Here is a 20,807-nt window from a genome sequence, read left to right on the forward strand (position 1 = left end):
TACTGTCACTTCGCGCAAAACATCTGATTTTTCAAACTTAAAATGTCTTTATGTATCATACATTGCACTTGTAAGATAATACATACACACACATATTAAGAAAAAACACTATTTTTAACGTTCATGATATTTTTGATGTCATTTTTGTTATTTAAACTAGTTAAAAAACAGTTTAAAAAAGTTCTGTCTTGGACGTCCGTGTGTCTGTATGTGCGGATCCTTTTTCTTGTTAACACGATAGCGACCGAAATACTTTACTAATCGAGTCTTTTTTTTTCTCTTACGCTTGAGTATGCTCAGGAATAGAACCCTTTCATTTTTCAGGGTCTGATTCGATGTGGTTTAATTGTTATTAAATAAACAAAAATAATAATTCATAAATATTTATTAAAAAAAAATTATGAGGCGTGCACTTTTGGATTTTCCAAATTATTATTTATAAATTAATAGCTAAACATTTAATTTAAATTTAATTTAATATATCTATTACATCTATTTCTTGGTTAATACAAACCCGTCTACGATTCCAATAAAAATACGACAATAATATACTTACATATTTTTAAAATGGTAACAATACCTTACCTAAAGTATATACAGGGTGTCCCGCTTTTGGTATACTAAGCGCGAAGGGACTTGTAGTTTTGCATACACTGATCACATAAAAAATACTTAAATAACAAAATTACGCGAAAAATTTTTTGCTAAATTTTTCCTTAAAATCCATGTATTCGTCTCTAGCTTCGCGCAGCCGGCATATACCGCTTCGCTAATGTGAGTATTTTGTCTATGAAAACATAATCTTAAACGATAGCTCACATGCGGGTGGCAAAGTTGGGCGGTTTGCTTGTTGGGGGTGTACACATGGAATTTTAAGAATTCCTCTATTTAAAAAAAAAAATGCGTCTGGAATTTTATAATTATTTTTTACGTACTCAGCGTATGCAAAACTACAAGTCCCTTTGCGCTTAGTATACCGAAAGTGGGACACCCTGTATAAGTAACATGTGTTGCTCACATAATAAATGCAATGTTTCAATTTTTTGTCAAATCGTACAAAACGTCATTCTCTTCCCAAAAATAATCATTTCATGCTAAAAATAATTTAATGTAAAACGAATACGCACTAATTCATTTAGTTAATGTCATATTTTAAATAGCTTGTATAATTTATAAAAATTAGTGTGAAATAATATCGAAGAAACATTGACCAGTATAATAAAAATTGTGCTTGGCTCTTACTAGAGGTATTTATATAATTTTACATGTAATATCCAATTGCTTAACTTATAACAAATAATTTCGAATACAATATATACAATATTTAATATCGCTACAAGAAGACTCGTCGGAAAAAGTTTGTATAAATAATATGCACACATCAATCAGTTCCTTGAATATAACAAGCCTTTGCAATAAAAACATAATTAGAATACATTCGCTTTGCTGTTTTTGAATAAAAAATGCAATTTAATTTAAATTTAACTTCTCGAATAAATAAATAAATTTGGATGTTAAAACGAAATCTATTTCTTTACAAATTAATCAAATTAGGTCACTTATCTGCTACCCTTTTCGGTTGGGATTTTCCCTTGCTGTAGAAGATATCCAAAAACAAACCTGAAAAAAAAGCAAAACTTTAAAATAATATACCATTTGAAACAAATATAATAAATAGACAATTGCGTACAAATTAAATAAGCACTACATTAATCATTCCCATAAGAGATTCCCATAAAAATCAATAGAAATAAAAATAATCCTGAGACAATTTAATAAAACTAAAATATTTATATTATCATCTTACTAACCAGAAAAGACGAAAATTGCGCCAATCCACTGTCTGAAAATTAGCACATTGCCAAAAATGATGACAGACGCTAAGACTGTAAAGAATTTCCTTGTTGTAGTCACTACAGAGCAGGGCAATGGACCGAACTCAGACACCTGGAAAAAGACGAAATTACTTCAAATTCAAGTTCAAATTTCTTTATTTGCAGAATGTAGATTTACAAAGATGTTAGGTAGGTATATATTACATAGACTCTTAAACATTCTGGCTTGTAATTGAGCATGCAAATATATTATAACATGGTTACAATGGTTACAAATGCAAGCTTCATGGTTACAATGTACATATTTACCATTCGTCAGATATTGTATTGCCAAATCACCATTTTACAAGTTTTAAATTAAGATATAACTAATCCATACTAATATTATAAATGCGAAAGTAACTCTGTCTGTCTGTCTGTTACTCAATCACGCCTTAACTACCAAACCAATTTGCATGAAATTTGGTATAGAGATATTTTGATACCCAAGAAAGGACATAGGCTACTTTTTACCCCGGGAAATAGGATAGGTTTTATCCCGGAAATCCCAAGGGAACGGGAACTACACGGGTTTTTCTTTGACTGCGCGGGCGAAGCTGCGGGTGGAAAGCTAGTATACCTATATACAAAGTAAATACACTCACCGGCACGGAATCTTGGCCACTTACAAATTTGCCGATAAAAAAAGTTTGAAGTGTTTTTCACGATTTTTTTGTATGCAGATATGTTAACATATTATTTGTTTAATTTTATGGTAAGAAATCATTAAGTTTGAGAATAATCTTTTACCACTTTTTAAGAGTTACTCGAAATTTGTGATTTGTGCGGTTAAGCCGAAGTTACGAATTGTTCGATTTAAACTTTTTTCGATATCGTTTATGCCGTTTTAAGATATTGTTATTGTTGTACTGTAGTCAATGATCATAACAAACAATAAAAAATGCCGTTCACATCTGAACAACCTGCTCAGGCCATCACAATGTTAGACCAATGACTGCCGCAACATAAAGTACCTAATGTACAGTACGTACCACGTTCAGCGATGCACTATGCATAGAGAAGATACCAGGAGACTGGCAGCTACACGTGCAGACCAGGAAATGAAGGCGTGAGGTGCTCATCAGCTCGATAAGACCCGTTTATTGTTCAAGAGATACTCAGAAATGGCTTTCTGACAGTTTTTGAGATACGCCACCGGCTCTAAAACACCAGGATAATAAATGTGAGTGAGCAATCGGTGAGAAGACTAATGAAGGAAGTTAATTTGAAGGTTTGCAGACCAGCACGCCGTCCAGAACTCTTCAGATATCACAGAGAAGCACGTCTTCGTTTTGCACGAGAACATGAAAACTGGACCCACAGCCAGTGCGCTCGTGAAGTGTTCACAGATGACTGCTAAGGCACTTTACGAGCTTCTGATAGCCAAGAGTCAGTATAAAGGAGACGAGAAGAGAGGTTTTCACCCATCACCACGCTCAAACTGCGATTTTTCATGGAGGGTCAATAATGGTATGGGGAGGTATAAGTTCCGATGCTCGCACGGAGTTAGTTATCGTAGATAATGGCTTGAATTTGATCAGGTATATCGAGGAAATTCTCCAGGAACATGTTCAACCCTATTACACGTTTATCAGTGAAGAAAATTTGCTACTAATACACTATAACGCATGTCCGCGTGTCGTACGATGCGTATAAGAGTACCTTCAAGAGGTTATTATTGAAAAATTGGAGTGGCCAGCTCGTAGCCCGGATCTTAATCCAATAGAACACATCTGGGAAATGCTTAAAAGAAACATAAAGTTCGATTCCAACCCACCACCAATGTTAGATGAGCTTATAAATGCAGCTGGGGCCGTTTGGTACACTATAGCTCAAGTGGACATCAAAAATGTCTTCTAGAGTATGCCAGACTGGATGCAAACAGTGTTTAAGGCAAGAGAAGGAAACACCCTATATCGAAACGTTCTTTCTAATTTTTGTGCATCATTTAAATTTCACAGGAAAAGCGTAAATTCTTGTTTAATCTACGCGGTAGTACTTCTTATAAACTTCTAATTATTACTAAAAGTTAGTAAAAACATTAAAGTAACTAGTTTTGATTAAATTTTAATAGAATTTTGTAGTAGAAAAGAAATAGTGTTATTTTACGCAAAAATTTGCAGTGGCCAAGATTCCGTGCCGGTGAGTGTATATCTCATTAATTGTAATGTATACACAATACATTAAATTTGATTTTACAGTACCCAACCCTATTACCTATTGTCAACCATCTTGAATTTGAAATTTGATTTTGATGTATCCTAAGCATATTTTCATAAAACGTGGCCAAGAACACACGGCATAAATTTATCTATGACAACAAAAATCGGTTTAGGAGTTACAATACCACACAAAGATACACAGACGGACACGTTAAGCTTATATAAATATTTTTGCAGCAGGGGTAAAAAAAACACTAAATTCCAAAAAGACCGCGACTATGTGAATTGTATTGCGTCCATGTACCAGTTATATTAATATTCAAAAATGTTTTATAATGAACGAATATTTTTTTTTTTATAATAAATACAATTAGTTACAATTACTTGATAATTTTAGAATAAATAATTGTCATGCTAAACTGATAATATTAATCTATACTTAATATTATAAAGCTGAAGAGTTTGTTTGTTTGTTTGAACGCGCTAATCTCGGGAACTACTGGTCCGATTTGGAAAAATTCTTTCGGTGTTTGATAGCCCATTTATCGAGGAAGGCTATAGGCTATAATATATCATCACGCTAAGACCAACAGGAGTGGGGCCACGCGGGTGTAACCGCGCGGCACAGCTAGTACATTATATAATCGCCAGTCAATAGAGATTGAGCCCACAAAACATTCAGTTTGAGTACTATAGACTTATCACAAGTCATTTTGTAACAAATCAGTTAGTAAGTAATGTCTGATTTAATAGATTTTCTATTGTATCTGTGGTTCCGGGGCCTGAGTTACTACTATAAAGTACATAGCTATTATTATAAGATTGGGTCTGGCTGTCAGAATATAAATGTTCATACAAGTTGATAACTTTTCTGTTCACTCCCACAGAAAGCTTTCGAATTCTCTCCAAAAAGTAATTTGGTTTGTTCACACTGGATTTAGGGCGGCCGTACACGGACCGTTTAAAGAAGTTGAGACCGATTCAAGCCGTCACCTACCGCTTGAGCAGTCCGTGTACGTCGCTCAGCCCGTAACTGCCCGAGCAGTCCGTGTACGGCCGGGCTTAGATTTAAATTATTATCAGTTCTTTCGATTTTGATGGATTATTATTATCTAAACTTTGTACTAATTAGTGTTGTGTTACACTATCTGTATAGATATGGATAGTTGTAATCATGGCACAAATAATTAATAACAACTAGCTTTCCACCCGCAGCTTCGCCCGCGCAGTCAAAGAAAAACCCGCATAGTTCCCGTTCTCGTGGGATTTCCGGGATAAAACCTATCCTATTTCCCGGGATAATAAGTAGCCTATGTCCTTTCTCTGGTATCAAAATATCTCTATACCAAATTTCATGCAAATTGGTTCAGTAGTTAAGGCGTGATTGAGTAACAGACAGACAGACAGAGTTACTTTCGCATTTATAATATTATAAGTATGGATTTAGAGTTAACCTATCACCTTCAGCTGAGAGCATTCTTAATATATTTGCTTTAAGATAAGTTGCAGTTTTCCTCTTGGATATAAAAAAAATAAGGAAACTGTACTGTAAAAAATATGGATAGAATATCAATCCTATAAAAAAATGGTGTCATAACAACTTCCTCAAAATTTAATAAACACGGGGATAATTATAAAAATATGTACGAATGTTTGAATATTTTACCAATTCTATTGTTTTTTATTGATTGTTTGAGATAAAATTCACGTGTAAACGGTACAAAACGTCTATGTAGAATTAAAAGGATATAGAGCTATGGAATAGATTAGATATGAATAGAGCTATGCAATCAGTCTATTAAGTTAAATATCCATACCATAAAGAATATGAATAGTTGTCCGAGCGCGCCCATCAAAGCAAATGCCGCCAAATACATCAACACCTCGGGGTACTGGTTCACGAAGGCAACAAACTTGAAGCATTCTCCCGTTAATAGCACCCCAATGGACAGAATAATGGAGGACCTAGAATATATACAATTTAAGTGATCATAAATCAATGTAATAATATACACCACATAATTATGTATAGTTTATCTGTTTAATTTTCATTATTATATGAAAATAAAAGACATATTAAAATAAGAAACTTAAAATCGGTTCATTTAAAATATCAGGCAATGTTCCCTTAGTTAATCAAAATGTATACATAACATAATTTCAATTACACTTGACGCCAGATCAACTAATTTACCAAAATTGTATAATCATTATTGAATAAAATTGTGTGTGTATTGATATACTTACCACCAATTTGTATTCAACATCATAGCGTAAGCAGTTGGAGAAGATTCTGTCTTGATACGCTCCTGAAATGCATGTAATTATCATATTACTAGCTGTGCCCGCGACTTCGTCCGCGTGGAATAGTGACTGCATAGTAGGTGACTACTTAACTTTTATTGAATAAACACGTACTACCATAAATAATTAAAAGAACTGTTAGTAAAATTTATTACTAAACTGAGCTAAAAAATAAAAAATAAATGCCTAGTTAATTTTCTACGTGAAATTTATTTTAAATTATGTCATATTATTTTTAGGCACCAGGAGGGAAGGGAGCAAATTTATTTTTCTTCCTTCCTTGTATGGATGTTTTTGACAATATATCATGCAGCAACTGAGCGCCAAGACAAACTTCAAAACGCAAAGGAATAGAATCCGCTATCGATACTAATTGACATAAGCGTATGATGTTTTGCTAAGGATTTGTTCACCCTACCAACGACGACGACGACCACGAACAAAATTTTCATCCAGTCGCAATTTAACAAAATTGTGCAAAACACAATTAAAATAAAATAAGTATTAAAATTTCCTGTCGTTCTGGTGCTTGGAATTTTTTTTTGAGATCAATGAATGAAAAAATAGATTTTTCGTAGAAACGGTAAAATTATCTATAAAAAACTTCAAATACATTGTTTTCTAGGAGCCACCGTTTCTACGAAAAATCTATTTTTTCATTCGTTGATCTCAAAAATAAAAATTCCAATCACCAGAACGACAGGAAATTTTAATAATTTATTTTTAATTGTGTTTAGCACAATTTTGTTAAATTACGACTGGATGAAAATTTTGTTCGTGGTCGTCGTCGTCGTTGGTAAGGTGAACAAATCCTTAGCAAAACATCATACGCTTATGACAATAATTAGTATCGATAGCGGATTCTATTCCTTTGCGTTTTGACGTTTGTCTCAGCGCTCAGATCTTTCCTGTCTCACGCCTGTAGTAACTAAACCGTTTAGACCGTGCAATAAAAATTAAATTAAAAAAAAAAAACTAACGCAACGAAGAAAAGTGCATAGAAAAAGGAATAAATAATTTTACAAACTTCCCGAAGATCTTTAAAAATAAATACCATTTTAAATATTTATAAAAATAAAAATGTTTTGTGGTTTTATGAAACCACGGTAAAAGTGAAACTTAGGCACAAAATTATCGTATTTGTACGATAATAATTATCGTACGGTTCCGAACACTGCTTTATACCTACTCGGCAGCCGACCGTCACGCGACATGCGCTACACAGACCAAAAAGTTTGAGACGATGTAATAAAAGTTTCACTTTAAAAAAACAAAGTCATCGGGGCTGCCATACCATCATTATCATATCATATACAATTATATTTTTTTTATAATGGTACTTAATTTTAAAGATCGTCGGGAAGTTTGTAAAATTATTATTTATTCCTTTTCCTTCGTTGCGTTGGGTTTTTCTTTTTAATTTTTAAATTTTTAACTTCGGTTTCTTATTTTCATGTGATATTTTCAAGTGAGTTTTTGACCTCTACCTCCATATTAGAAAGAAAAAGAAAGAAAGAAAAGAAATTTATTGCCAAAAAAAAAACACAGCCAAACACATTATAAAATTTATCTTACAATTAGGCAAACGGAGACAGCCTCAGCAAAATGCTGCACAAAAGCAGCGCTGATTTTCAGGCTGTACCGGCGATTGCGGTTACATTACATTCCTACATCATATTGATATCTATAAGTTTGTTGCTCCTTGACATCTTTTAAGTTGGGCCGTAACCGTGCACAAATTGTAATGGATCACAGTGGCAAAAGAAGTGGTATCTTTAGGAAAAAAAAATTGCCAAGAGCCAGGCCTATGTGGCTTTGAGTAGAATTCAAAATTTCCAGGGTGTGGCTATCCTCCCGCTCCCATATCCCCCTCTTCTTTCACAGACTTTCAACCCTTCTCTTTCCACACCTAGTAAATGGCAGAACCGATTTTGATGTAAACCATATTATCTAATTATACCTATATGTATTATGTACACGTCATATCCTGTGGTTTGATGCTCCATTTGGTTTATTTATCTAACCACTGTCACCCCTAAATGTAATAAACGGATGAACCGATTTCGATAAAACACGTTGCTCTTTTATATTTTGATATGCCGCTTGAGTATATTATTTGATCACATTCGATTATTGTTCATTCCCACTTTTACCGCTGTAATCTAATAAATGGATAAACCGAATTGGATAAAAATATAACTAATATTTTTTCCCACATTCCCACTTTTACCTCTATATACCTAGGTATAATGAATGGATGAACCGATTTTGATACACTTTATCTAAGAACCAGCGTCGGAAAATATGCTGCCTAACAGGCATCTAATTCGTATTACCTGTTAGCGAGCTACGGTGGCACAAACAGACACACATAGCGGTCAAACACTTATCACCCATCTTTTTGCGTCGGGGGTTAAAAATATAATACGACATAATTTAAAGGACATTTTATGTATAAAATTTACCTAGAAGTAAGCATAATTCTAATTTGACCCCTTCCCCCCCTACTACCTCAGCTTACCCCCCCACCCTTGGGGACTTTCGATATGATCACCTGGACATTTATAAGGAAAAACTGTAGCGTATAACAGATAACTTACGTTTTATCGTACACTGTATAGTGTACAATAGAATGCCTTAGCAAATGTTCGCCGTGAATACTTAAATGGTCATAACTTTTTTATTTACGAACCGATTAACATGAAATAAACACTAAATGTTAAATGAAGATTACTACAATATATTAATGAAAATCGCATCTAAATCGGATAAGCCGTTTCTGAGATTAGCGTGCACAAACATACAGACAAACAGACAAAAAAATTTATAACTACAGTTTTGGGTTTGGGATCGATTTAATAATAACCCCTGCTATTTTTTTTTTACATATTTTTATTGTACAGACATCACTTTTCTAGAATTTTATTATATGTATTGATTGACCACGCGCAAGGTTACTAATTTCCACTACATCCTCACGCAAATCGTCAATTTTTATGAACATTGAATCTGTAAATAAAAAAAAATCAAAAGATAAGTACCTAATTTTATTAAAAAGCTACTAACAAATAAAGTTTTATCAAGAACTAAAGTGACCTTCTTTGGGCGTATAATATAGTCTTGTAAAAGTTATACATAAAAATAAAATTTCATCATTTTCTTATATTGTCATAAGTCATAACTTTAACTAATTAAAAACATGAGTATAACTATATAATTATAATAAACAATAAATATTAAAGCTACAACTTACCTTTTGTGGGAACGCAAGAAGGCGAAAATTAAAAAATAGCCGAAGATTTTTAAAAATGTAACCAATGAACACAATCACTGTTATCTACTATTACCCAAAGAGAATACAAATACTACATCTATTACCTATATAACTGTAATGGTGTCTTGTTTGACATCAAATAATAAACATCTACCCTCACTTATAAAAATTTAGTATATTCACATGAAATATAAGCGCACCTGAAATGGACTCTGGGAAGATATGAATGATTTATTTAACTTTAAAAAAAAACAACCTCACCAACATCATAATATTTAAATTATGAATTTCCAAGGAGCGTTAATATTATGTAAATTGATTTAATTTTAATGAAATCTCATAGATGGCGCTGTTTTAAATTTGTCTTTATACTACTAAGATTCATTATACTGTTTCTCTGCCAAAATTACTTAAATGATGTAGTTTTTATAGTGTAAAGGTAGACAATAGCATGGCTTACTCAAAAACAACATTTAAACATGAGTCTTTATATTGTACGCTGTCGTAGTACACGGAATACGTAAGAAAAATAAAGGTTCACAGCTCCTCCCCCGAAGGTGATAGCATGATAATATGTATATAACAGCCTGACCCGACCTGTTAGTAATATTCATGCAAAATTTGAAGTAAATCCGTGCAGTACTTTCTGAGATTAGCCTGGACAAACATACAGACAAACAGACAAACAGACAAACCGACAAACAGACAAACAGACAAAAATTCTAAAAACTATGTTTTTGGCTTCTATATCGATTATAGATCATGGATTATGTATTCTTTTAAAAAAATATTCAATGTACAGTTTTGACTTTCCTACGATTTTATTATATGTATAGATGAAAAGTATCTGAAACTTGGCCAATATGTGTTAATAATCATCATTAACAATGTATTTGTTAATTCATACCCATAGTCCAGATAGGAAAAAGGACTTCAATAAATAAGATAAATCATAAACACAGTAAACATTTCTGACCTCTGTGATATGAAGATAGATAATGCACATATTATAATTCAACTAGATTTTAAATAATTGTCTCTGATTTCCTTTTAACAAAATAAAACGTAACATGATTTAACTTACAATGTTATTATTTATTACATATCATCAATATACACTATCACATATATAGAAGAAGTCATTGATATTATGCTCATATGGTATAAAATATTTACCTGAACAGCACCAGTCAAGCCATCCATGGTCAAAGATAGGAACAGCAACAGTTCGCCGATACCGAGACCCTGTGATTCCTCGGTGACCTTCTTGGCTTGATCTTTGAACATGAACAGCACCACACCCATCACAATGAGAAGTACGAAGAAGTATTTCCTGAGAGGATATACTTTCTTGCCAAGAAGCACACCAAGTATCATGACGGGGATTGGCTTTGCAGCTTTCCCCACCACCTGAAAATTGTAGGTTCATGTTTTAATATTTAATAACTTTAATATGAGTCAGATTTTTATCTACTATTTTTATTTGAATAATACATATATACATGAGAATACAACATAAGCTATAGAAATGCTTGACCGCCTCCTTGGTATAACATTGGTTAACACAGGAGCATAGAGCCGAAGGATCCTGTGTTTGAGTCCCAGTGGAGATGAATAAAACAAAAATGTCTTGGTCTGTCAGGATACAGAAGGCTCATCACCTACTTATCCCTAAAGAAAACCGTTCAGTGAAACAGATAACTATATGCATAATGCATCTGCCCTTCCCCCTACTAGCAGACATGGGACTTCACTTTATAGTAATGTTTGTGTTCATCGTCAGGTAAAAATGCGGGTACAGCTAGTAACTATATACAATTGTTATTTACCTGGGTTGGGTAATTAATCCACTGCAAGGCCATGTTAGAACTGACCATGCCTAATAAGTAAGTAACAGCTGAGGAAAAGTAATAAATTTTCCTTGTAGTATCCTTTTCATGTTTCCAGGATAGCTGCAAAGATACGGTAAAAGTATTTATGAAATGAGTTAAATAAATAGATTGAGATATTGGTTTGAATGAAGTATAAAATATTAAATAAAACAATAAAAAACTACAATCTACTATATTATTGAACATTATTTTTCTAGATGATTAGTTGTAACCTGAGGTTTGATAACACTGGGACAAAAATAGATTCTTACTCCTGATTTTATGGGAAGCAAGCAAGCAAGTGTAGATCTGACGATGTATTTCAAAGACAAAAAAATTATATAATATATTAATGTACACTCATCACCATTAATGTAAATTATTATATCATCATGCCTGGTGACAAACCTTAGGTTAAAAGAAAATAATATATTATATTGTAAAACAATTACATATCTATCTCATTCAAAGGAATTTCTAGTCTTCTTCATTTTTGCCCTTGATAGAGAACTGAATATGCAAAAAAATCAGCAATATATAATGCATCATAGTGTGTTAATTACAAATGTTTTGCTTTTTTAAATCTAAGTAAGCTTATCAACAAATATACAGGCAGATTAACTATACTAATCTAGTAATCAGTCATAAGATTTGATGAGTGTTACTAAATACTGCAAATTAAGTAGAATTTAGTTAGAATATTTAAGAAATACAAACATTAATTTGAGACTATATAATATTACTACTAATGCAATTGCTATTAAGTCATACATAAAGTTCATTCAGACAATTCTTGAATGTAGATATAGGCACAAAATAGCTGCCAAATTTAGATTAAATTCAAGCCAAGGTTATACTGGATCTGTCTATTCTAAGCCCATAATATAGTAAAAACTATATAAGTTTAGTACTAAGTCTATAATAAATATAAATCTAGCTACAGTTAATAGTTCAAGTATACATAAGCCATGTTATTTTAACAATAGTTATTTTAAGAAACACTACTTTTATTTAATACATTCAAATTATTCAGTTAAAAGTATCATATGCATATTTCTATCAGCATGTAGACAAGTTCTCGTTAGAGCAGCGACTACATTTTTTCCACAATTATTGGTGATGTGTTTAGAAATATTTGCAGCAGTGAGATATGGAAATGAATCATGGCTGAAGTGTGGAGTAGTGATCCAAACCAAGCTATTCCAGAGTCACATCAACTCAAGGAGGTTCACACAACCTAAGTATAAAGATTTACACAAAGTTTCCATCAATATTAACAATGATTATGAACAATATTTATCAACTGCTGCTATTAATATTTACCATGAGTAGGCTTTAAGTTTTATTATTGTTCATGTTTAAAATGTTTTAACTTCAGGAAGACACTGCACTGTGTGTATTACTGAATCATATTGAATGTAAATAAGATATTATATTGTTCATAAATTAGTAGACGTAATCCAAGTAGTCTTAGTGAAATACATTGATACTATATGTATATATTACGGAGAGATAAATGAGTAGATTTTGTTAAATAGAGCACCTATTCAACTGACTACTTAGGATACAGGAATGTCTAGTCTTTAAAGAAAAAGGTTACAATAATCAACATATGAAACCCTCTCTAGACTACTATACATCATACTGTTCTTGTATTTTAAAAAAGAAAATTCTGTTCTGTTCATCTTGGGCCCACTTGACAAGAAGTCAGTTTACTCCAACAAACATAAATGTCCCTATGTCACATAGTTATCATTGTTAGATTGTATGACTGTGGATTCTATAGGGAATCATCCACACAAGAACAAGAAACAACCAAGTTGGAGGCAATCTCCATTAGCAATTACGATTTATTTATGATGGATTATTTATAAGATGTTTAAAATAAGATGGTATTTTAGGTTCACATAATATTATTTCGTTTTGTTATAAATGTAGAAATACGTAGGGCTTGGGCTCAAACTGTTTACAACGACATGTTTATGTCAGCAATCAGAAATTAACTAATCGATAGATATGTTATACTTACCATTAATATCTGGGCAAAAATGTAGTTAACAATACATTGTACTAACACCAGGGACAGGGTGCATGTAAACTTATCGTTATTACCGTAATTACCCCTGGTTATCTTCTCTTGTAGCATCCCATATATGAAGTAACAAAAAAATATTCCACTCGCGTATGTAATAAAGCGAATTTCACTCCTACTTTTATTCATTTTTTATATTGAAAATGTAATAAAATTTGCTTGCGGTGCAAATACCTCGGCCTCTCTGGAAACTATACCTTCATAAAAGGTATGATACAATTATATCAACTTTACAAAATTTTTGGACACGTATCATTATATGTTTTATTCAAAAATTGAAAGTAAACCGATTTGAGGTATCCGAAAATATCAAATGTTATTTGTACACGTAGACGTACACGGTACGGTACGTACTACATACGTCAATACTCAATAGTCTATCATAGACAACATCTAAAACTGACATATTATACAGAGTGGACCACAGACAACATAAACAAAAAGTTATAGCTATTGGTTATTTACTATGGGCGTCTTCCGATATGCACTGCAACCACTGCACAGTGCTATCACTGTAGAAAAATTCGTTCGTTATGGACTGCCAGTATACTGCCGCAGTACCCTAGGGAAATTTATGACGTCATTAATCGCCGCCATATTCTACTGTGAGCACTGGCGTTTTCGAGGTAAGGTACTCGCAGTACTTTGATCACGTGATCAGTCCACAGAGCAAGCAATATGATCAGTCAAAACCACTCGAGTGCCTAACGTCTTTTAAACAAAGCTACAGTATAATCAGAAAATTTTAAAGTTCTGTAATAAGTTTGGATTAATAAATAAAACAATGGAAGAATTGCAAAAATTAACTTTATTAGACTGTGTTGAAAATGTTCAATACGAGCTGAAAGTTCTTTTTTATTCTTTTTTATGAAAAAGTACTTACTTTTATTATATTATAAATTCAATTTACAATTAATATTAATTAAAATATTTTTAATTGGACAGTACTCCAAAACAGTTTATTTTTATGTTCTATAAAACTTTAATACACTCATTTGAATGCTGCGTCAAAAAATGCGGCTGACAGTATACTGGATTGCGTTCCGTTTTAAATCGTAACCAGTATAACTGGCTATAAAGGAACGGCTTCACAGTATACTGAATTGACGTCACACCTTACAGTGGTCGCAGTGCATATCGGAAGACACCCTTTAAGCTATTATTTTATTGTAAATGAAAACAAAATACATAAAAGCATTATGAGTACAAATATATAAAATCCTTATCACTGTGTATCTTAAACTGTGCACTGTTTATTTATAAACTCATGAATTTCTCAATTTTCATACTATACAATTATTAAAACAATTTTTGAGTTCACACAAAAATTTAAAAATTACAAAGTAATAATAAGTGGTGCCGGTGGTTTTTTTATTTTGCTGTAACGCTTCCTAAGATTTTGATACATCATTGGTCCGTCGCCGTTTTATTAAAATCGATATTTGCATTTTTTCTATATCTTCGCTAATTATCCACGAAAGAACAAACTACCATTATAAATTACTTTAGAAAAAATATTGTTAATGTTGGTGACTAATAATTAATTGCATTGACATTAATTAGTACATAGCAATATTATTGTATAATAATATCATTATGTACTTATATAGTTGAGGGGTCTAGAGGATTCGCACATCTCGCACTTGTTACCAATTTAGATTAAAACCAAGTACATATAAAGTGCAAAATAATAAATAACTCATAGAAATCTTTTTAATATAATAATCTTATATTAATTTTCTCTAGCTTTTCGTTATAAACATCTATACACAAGCAATGTATTTGCGGCGCCATAGTTATAAAAACAGAAAAATATCCGTCTCTCGCTCGCGCTCGTTCGAATTAAATGAGCAGCACTGCGTACGAGACTTCTTTCGTGGCGCGCCTATCTACAGCTATCTTCTGTTTTAATATTATTGTTGTTAGCTTTTATGTTTCAACTAGCGGTCCGCCCCGGCTTACCCGTGGTACATGTTATTTTTTAATAACTATCTGCCCATATGAACCATCCTCATAATTCAACATAAATTTTAAATATACAGGGTGTAATCGTTAAGTGTGCACAGGCGATTATTCCGTAACTAATACATGTCTGTGCGTAACTATTACAGATATCAAAAAACTTAAAACTGAAATCAAAAGTACTTAACCTAATGAGTAAAATGGCCATAATATATTTAAAAAAATAAAACGAGAAATATCTAAAAAATTAACATTAAACCCTCTCATACATTTAGTATGGGAGATTTTAGCTTTTTCTTTCTGTTTTTGGTTTTCTGCTTTAATAACTTCGCAAATTTGAAGGGAAGTTCATTTAGAAACTGTAAATAGAATTCCTGACTGTATTGCACAATGAGGACGTCACGTCGAAAATCTGCTATGAATACAAAGTGTATGGGAAATAAAATGTATGGGAGCGTTTAATGTAACATTTTTGGATATTTCTCGTTTTATTTTTTTAAATATATTATGGCCATTTTACTCATTAGGTTAAGTACTTTTGATTTCAGTTTAAAGTTTTTTGATATCTGCAATAGTTACGGAATAATCGCTTGTGCACACTTAACGATTACACCCTGTATATACATACATATATATCAGCCGAATTAAGAACCTCCTCCTTTTTTTGAAGTCGGTTAATAAAATACGTAAAGTCGGTCTAAGAAAGGAACGACCAATAAAATGAGTAAACTAATAGAGTGTAATAAATAAATTATCAGTACATAAAAGTTATCATTATATTAGTCTCATTTAATAAAACTCCAAACATTTCTGACCTAAAAGTTTGTTTTTTAATTTTTTTAATAATAATTTATTTTTAATATAAACTTAAACTGAAATTTATAATAAATAGTATTTTCGTGAAATGAAACGTGTTCGTCATCTGGTAACTTTTACAAGGTAATTAAAACGATACACAGTAGAAACTCTATCAGTTTGGGATAAAGTATAATTTTCAAAAACATTATTGTCGTGGAAACTAGGGAGTTGTGGCCTTCAAAGTTCAAACTCAAACTTCAAAGTTATCGAAATGAGTTAGATTTATTATTTGTATGTGAGGTATAAGGTTATATTTTTGTTTTTTTCAAGTAAATAGGAGTTTTGACATGTAGTCATTAATTTGGAAGATTTGCAGTCTTCGTTGTTTGTGTTTACTAAGTGACCCCGCGCATCTCAAAGTTAGACGAACTATGGATAACTTGTGAGTAAAATTTGTTGAGTTTCGAAATCTAAAGGTACATAAACTTGATCATTACTTTATAACTAGATCATTTATAATAACTTCCACCCGAGTGTTTAAATAAAAAACAAACTAACATAATAAAGGTTAACAAAAATGTAACAGAAAAACAAAATATAGGTAAATATAAGGTATTTCTTTAGAAATTTGCGGCACGAATTAAGGGGGGGGAGGGGAGGGAAAGGGAGGGGGGAGGTAAGGAGAGACCCCCTATAAAGTGGGGGGGTGCGGAAACCCCCCCTTCTATTTTTTTTATTTTTTTTTGAGATTATATTTATACTAGCTTTCCGCCCGCGGCTTCGCCCGCTTCGTCTAAAACATAATAAATTATATACTAAAACCTTCCTCTTGAATCACTCTATCTATTAAAAAAAACCGCATCAAAATCCGTTGCATAGTTTTAAAGATTTAAGCATACATAGGGACATAGGGACAGAGAAAGCGACTTTGTTTTATACCATGTATGTAGTGATGTAGTTAGAAATGTATCGAATATTATGGGCTTTCTTGACTGCTCCGGCGCTGCAGAACGTGGCGCTTGCCCCCGTATACATCGTTGCAGGCAGGAGTCTTCACTCGCCTTCGTAGCTTCGGCTTTTTGGTCGCCTTTGGCGACCAGCCTCAGCCTATGGCTCGCTTGACTCTGCCTGCTCCTCAGCACACGCGGGCGCCACGCTCCTCCGCGCCTCCGACTTTTTTAATACACTCTAGTGTATGACAGACAAGTACCACGTGGAATCGGGGTGGACAGATTCGGTTCTGTGATTAACAATTTGTGTGCAATATACATACAATAAAAACATTTTTTTTAATAATTATTTATTCAAATCTTGTATACATGTTTGATACAATTTACAATGGCAATGAATGGATCCATTTTATTTTTTCCACCGAGCGTCTCCACATATTCTATAATATTTTCACCGAAGTTTGCTGGGTGGTTATAGTTATCTTTTTTTAAAAATCTTTTTACATCATGCCACTGGGACTCAAATGGGTCAGGGGCAACAAATAGGTTGTCTGGGTCTGAGTGATTAACTTTTTTATGAGCATATCCATATCCCCAAACAATCATATGCTCGCCAATAATCCATATGAATTGTTGTCCACTCAGCAACATGCTTTTGAATGAACTATGGTTTTTAATATGTAGGTACATTAAGACATTTGTTATCTCTTTCAAACACAATTCTTGTAGTTTTGTCAATGTAACTCAAACAATTTTGAACATAATCTCGAAAATTAAAAAAAAAGATTTCTCTGTAATTACACGTTTCCTCACGAAAAGCCGCTAATGTATGTTTCGGGGCATCATTATCGATCGATAAAAATTAAAATCGCGCCGAAATTCGTGCCGCACGTTTCTAAAGTCAACCCAAATAGAAAAAACAAATTTCCTATTGGAAAAATAGTTAAGTCAAAGAGTTAAACTTAATTACCGCAAACTAATTTATGTATATTGCGATTCATTAAAGAAACGAATCTTCAATGGCGGCCAAAGCTGACACTGACGTATGGTAGGGTCAGCAAAAAAGAAAATAAAAATAACGTAAATGGATTTTGTCACGGCGCCCTACCCACCCAACCTAGCGATTCGAGCGCTCAATAAAGATACTCGCGAATATAACCAGATCGACTCACGGCGCCCCTCTTAACTTTCTACGGCGCACAGTTTGGGAGCCCCTGGTCTAGACTCCAGACTGTAAGCATAAGGTTCCTATTAGATAATATTATAATTGTATTAATCATCTGCTACTACATACTTACATTGTTATCGTAATTTTTTTACATTTACATTTACACAACCGAGTTTAATAAGTGCCAATCACAATAGTTGCATTTGGTTGTTACAGGTGGTAAACACATTATTTAACAACTTCTCATCATGTCCGAAAGTAGCCGAAAGAAATCCAGCAGTTTTCGAAAAATATTTCCATTTTTTTCTCACAAGTCCAAAGATAAACCGAAGGATGTTCAAACTATTTCGAAATTGGCTAATAATAGTCAATCTACTAACCAATATTACAATCCTCAAACCATGATGTCAAGTCCGAACGAAAAGCGAAACATTTCTGGTCAAGATGATCAAAGCGAAAGAATTTATGAAAATCTCTCCATTACGACGTATTCAAGGAATAACAACCAACGCGAAAAAGAGTCGAAAGATTCCTCTAGCAGCACACTTGTGTCAGATAGTGTTATATTAAGAAAACACAATCACGGATCAGATTTACCTGCTGCTCAAGAAACTAACATGAAAATATACGTGGCACGACCACAAGTACCGCCTAAACCTCAAAGCGAAACATTTGCTATGTATCCGGGGTCCAACAATACACAGAGAGATATACCGCAGTACCCTGACGTTTATTATCATTCTGTAGAACGACTTATTGAAAGAATATCACCAGTAGATGAAATTGAAATTTATAAAGCAGCACAAACAAATCCAGCATCAGTAGGAGCTCAAATCAAACGAGTAAGCACAAAATTTTTAATATCACCTAAAAAAGAAGCCGAAGTACGTACAATACAGCCAATAAGAGCACGCAGTTTATCACTTGATAAGCATAAGCCTGGTGAAAATCCTTATACGAAAACGAATTATACTGTAAATGTATATGATAACAAGAAAAAGCCATACCATTATTCTGCGCCCACATCGCCTATTGCAGTGAATCACAGACTTCCCAATATGCCATTGACTGTATCGCCTTATGAACACGTAAGAAAAATAATTATTGAAGGAGAAGAAGGTAGAAATTCAGTTAGCAGATCTAGTACTCGAACAAAATCAACACCTGCAACGTCGCCTTTTAGAGATGTTTTAAAGTCGCCTACTCCAAGTACACTTGACAAAGGCAAAACGCGACAAAGAGTTGAAGCGTTTTATTGGAAAAAGATTAAAGAAATGAAAGAAAAAGAAGATGAATACATAATGAGACAAACTATGAACACTACTATGCCGACCTGTAACGCATCCAATTCCATATCTAACTGCAGTTCACCAAATTCATTCGTATTGGATCCCAGAATAAATTCCTACCCATCAAGTACTAAAGAAGCTAGAAATTTGCGTAATCCGACTAATTCCTATTCAGCATCCCCTTTTACAAGAGGTGCTCCTGAACGGCGAACAGATTCATTTATAAGCAATAAGACTTATTATCCAGAATCTGATATCATCTATAGACATACCCAAAAAGTAACATCTCCTATAAGTTTTGGTCAACATACACCTACGTATCAGAATGGTTCTTTAAATCGGGAGAACCGAGGGTTTGGTAATCAATATTCAAAACGAGTGAGTTTTGATAATCGATCGAAACATGACGATAGTGCGTCGGTTGCTTCCAATAATTCAAAATTGTACAGTGAAAGGAGGTCTAACTCTGTACTGTCTGACTTTAAACCTTTGCCAAGTGATGTGATAATAAAGAACGGTGCGGGACCACCTCAGCCCCCTATTCGGACAACAAGTGTTAGTAGTGGTAGTGCTTCATTATATAAACTGGTCAACAACAGATTTGGACGTGCATCTGGTGGTCAGTCTCTTTATTCAGAATCGGAAAGTGGATCGGAGGCTGGAGAAATTCAACGAATATTGCTTAACGACGAACGAAAAGGTAATTATTTTCATATAATTTATTTTGTATATTCTATGAATGTTACGCGGAAATTATTATTTAGGTATTTATATTTATTTTTAGTCGTTTAATCATGCTTTATTTAACATTTTTCAATATTAAAGTTAATACACAAATTTTGTTTTGCATCAAGGATAAATTTATAAATTGAGAAAATACCAAGGAAAATACCTATATTAAATCACATCGTAAAGATGAGTGAAGGTGACTTCAAACACGATAAGTATTATAATATCAATGTATCAATGAAATGCACTGAAAAATATTTGATAAAGTCAATACAAGTAGACCATTTTAGTGACATTATCAAAAGTGCACTATGTATTATTGTAATCTTTTCGT

The 20,807-nt window shown here is 33.0% G+C and overlaps 2 protein-coding genes across 11 annotated transcripts in view; one reads left to right on the forward strand and one right to left on the reverse strand.

Annotated features, from left to right (window-relative positions):
- Positions 1–1,480: 1,480 nt before the first annotated feature.
- On the reverse strand, positions 1,481–13,906 carry meigo (Solute carrier family 35 member B1 homolog meigo). The gene is made up of 7 exons (XM_089715072.1): positions 13,515–13,906; positions 11,444–11,566; positions 10,791–11,024; positions 6,284–6,345; positions 5,854–6,001; positions 1,812–1,947; positions 1,481–1,620 (listed from the first exon to the last, which is right to left on the reverse strand). Exons 1-7 carry the CDS (start codon positions 13,704–13,706, stop codon positions 1,556–1,558), a joined length of 960 nt encoding a protein of 319 aa, XP_089571198.1. The 5' UTR covers positions 13,707–13,906; the 3' UTR covers positions 1,481–1,555.
- A 4,773-nt stretch (positions 13,907–18,679) lies between these two features.
- Positions 18,680–20,807, forward strand: part of LOC149491284 (coiled-coil domain-containing protein AGAP005037) — a 181,497-nt gene continuing 179,369 nt past the window's right edge. For all 10 annotated transcript variants that reach the window (XR_016315801.1, XM_089696889.1, XM_089696832.1 and 7 more), the window contains exon 1: positions 18,680–20,444. Coding sequence is in view for 9 of the 10 variants with exons in the window: in XM_089696889.1 (XP_089553015.1) it covers positions 18,704–20,444 (1,741 nt within the window). In the remaining variant the exon portion in view is untranslated. The remainder of the gene's footprint in view (positions 20,445–20,807) is intronic.

The sequence above is a fragment of the Colias philodice genome, chromosome 1 (genome assembly GCF_061535455.1).
Source record: "Colias philodice isolate Cphi_HAF_F1 chromosome 1, ilColPhil1 Martin Lab GWU primary, whole genome shotgun sequence".
Taxonomy (NCBI): Eukaryota; Metazoa; Arthropoda; class Insecta; order Lepidoptera; family Pieridae; genus Colias; species Colias philodice.

Bases quoted from the DNA above. Each gene is read 5' to 3' on its own strand.
- meigo (XM_089715072.1), bottom strand. From the start codon at position 13,706: ATGAATAAAAGTAGGAGTGAAATTCGCTTTATTACATACGCGAGTGGA. The intron at 11,567-13,514 runs GTAAGTATAACA...GTATCTTTGCAG, and splicing joins TTTTTGCCCAGATATTAATG to CTATCCTGGAAACATGAAAA. The intron at 1,621-1,811 runs GTTAGTAAGATG...CTTTTTTTTCAG, and splicing joins CGCAATTTTCGTCTTTTCTG to GTTTGTTTTTGGATATCTTC.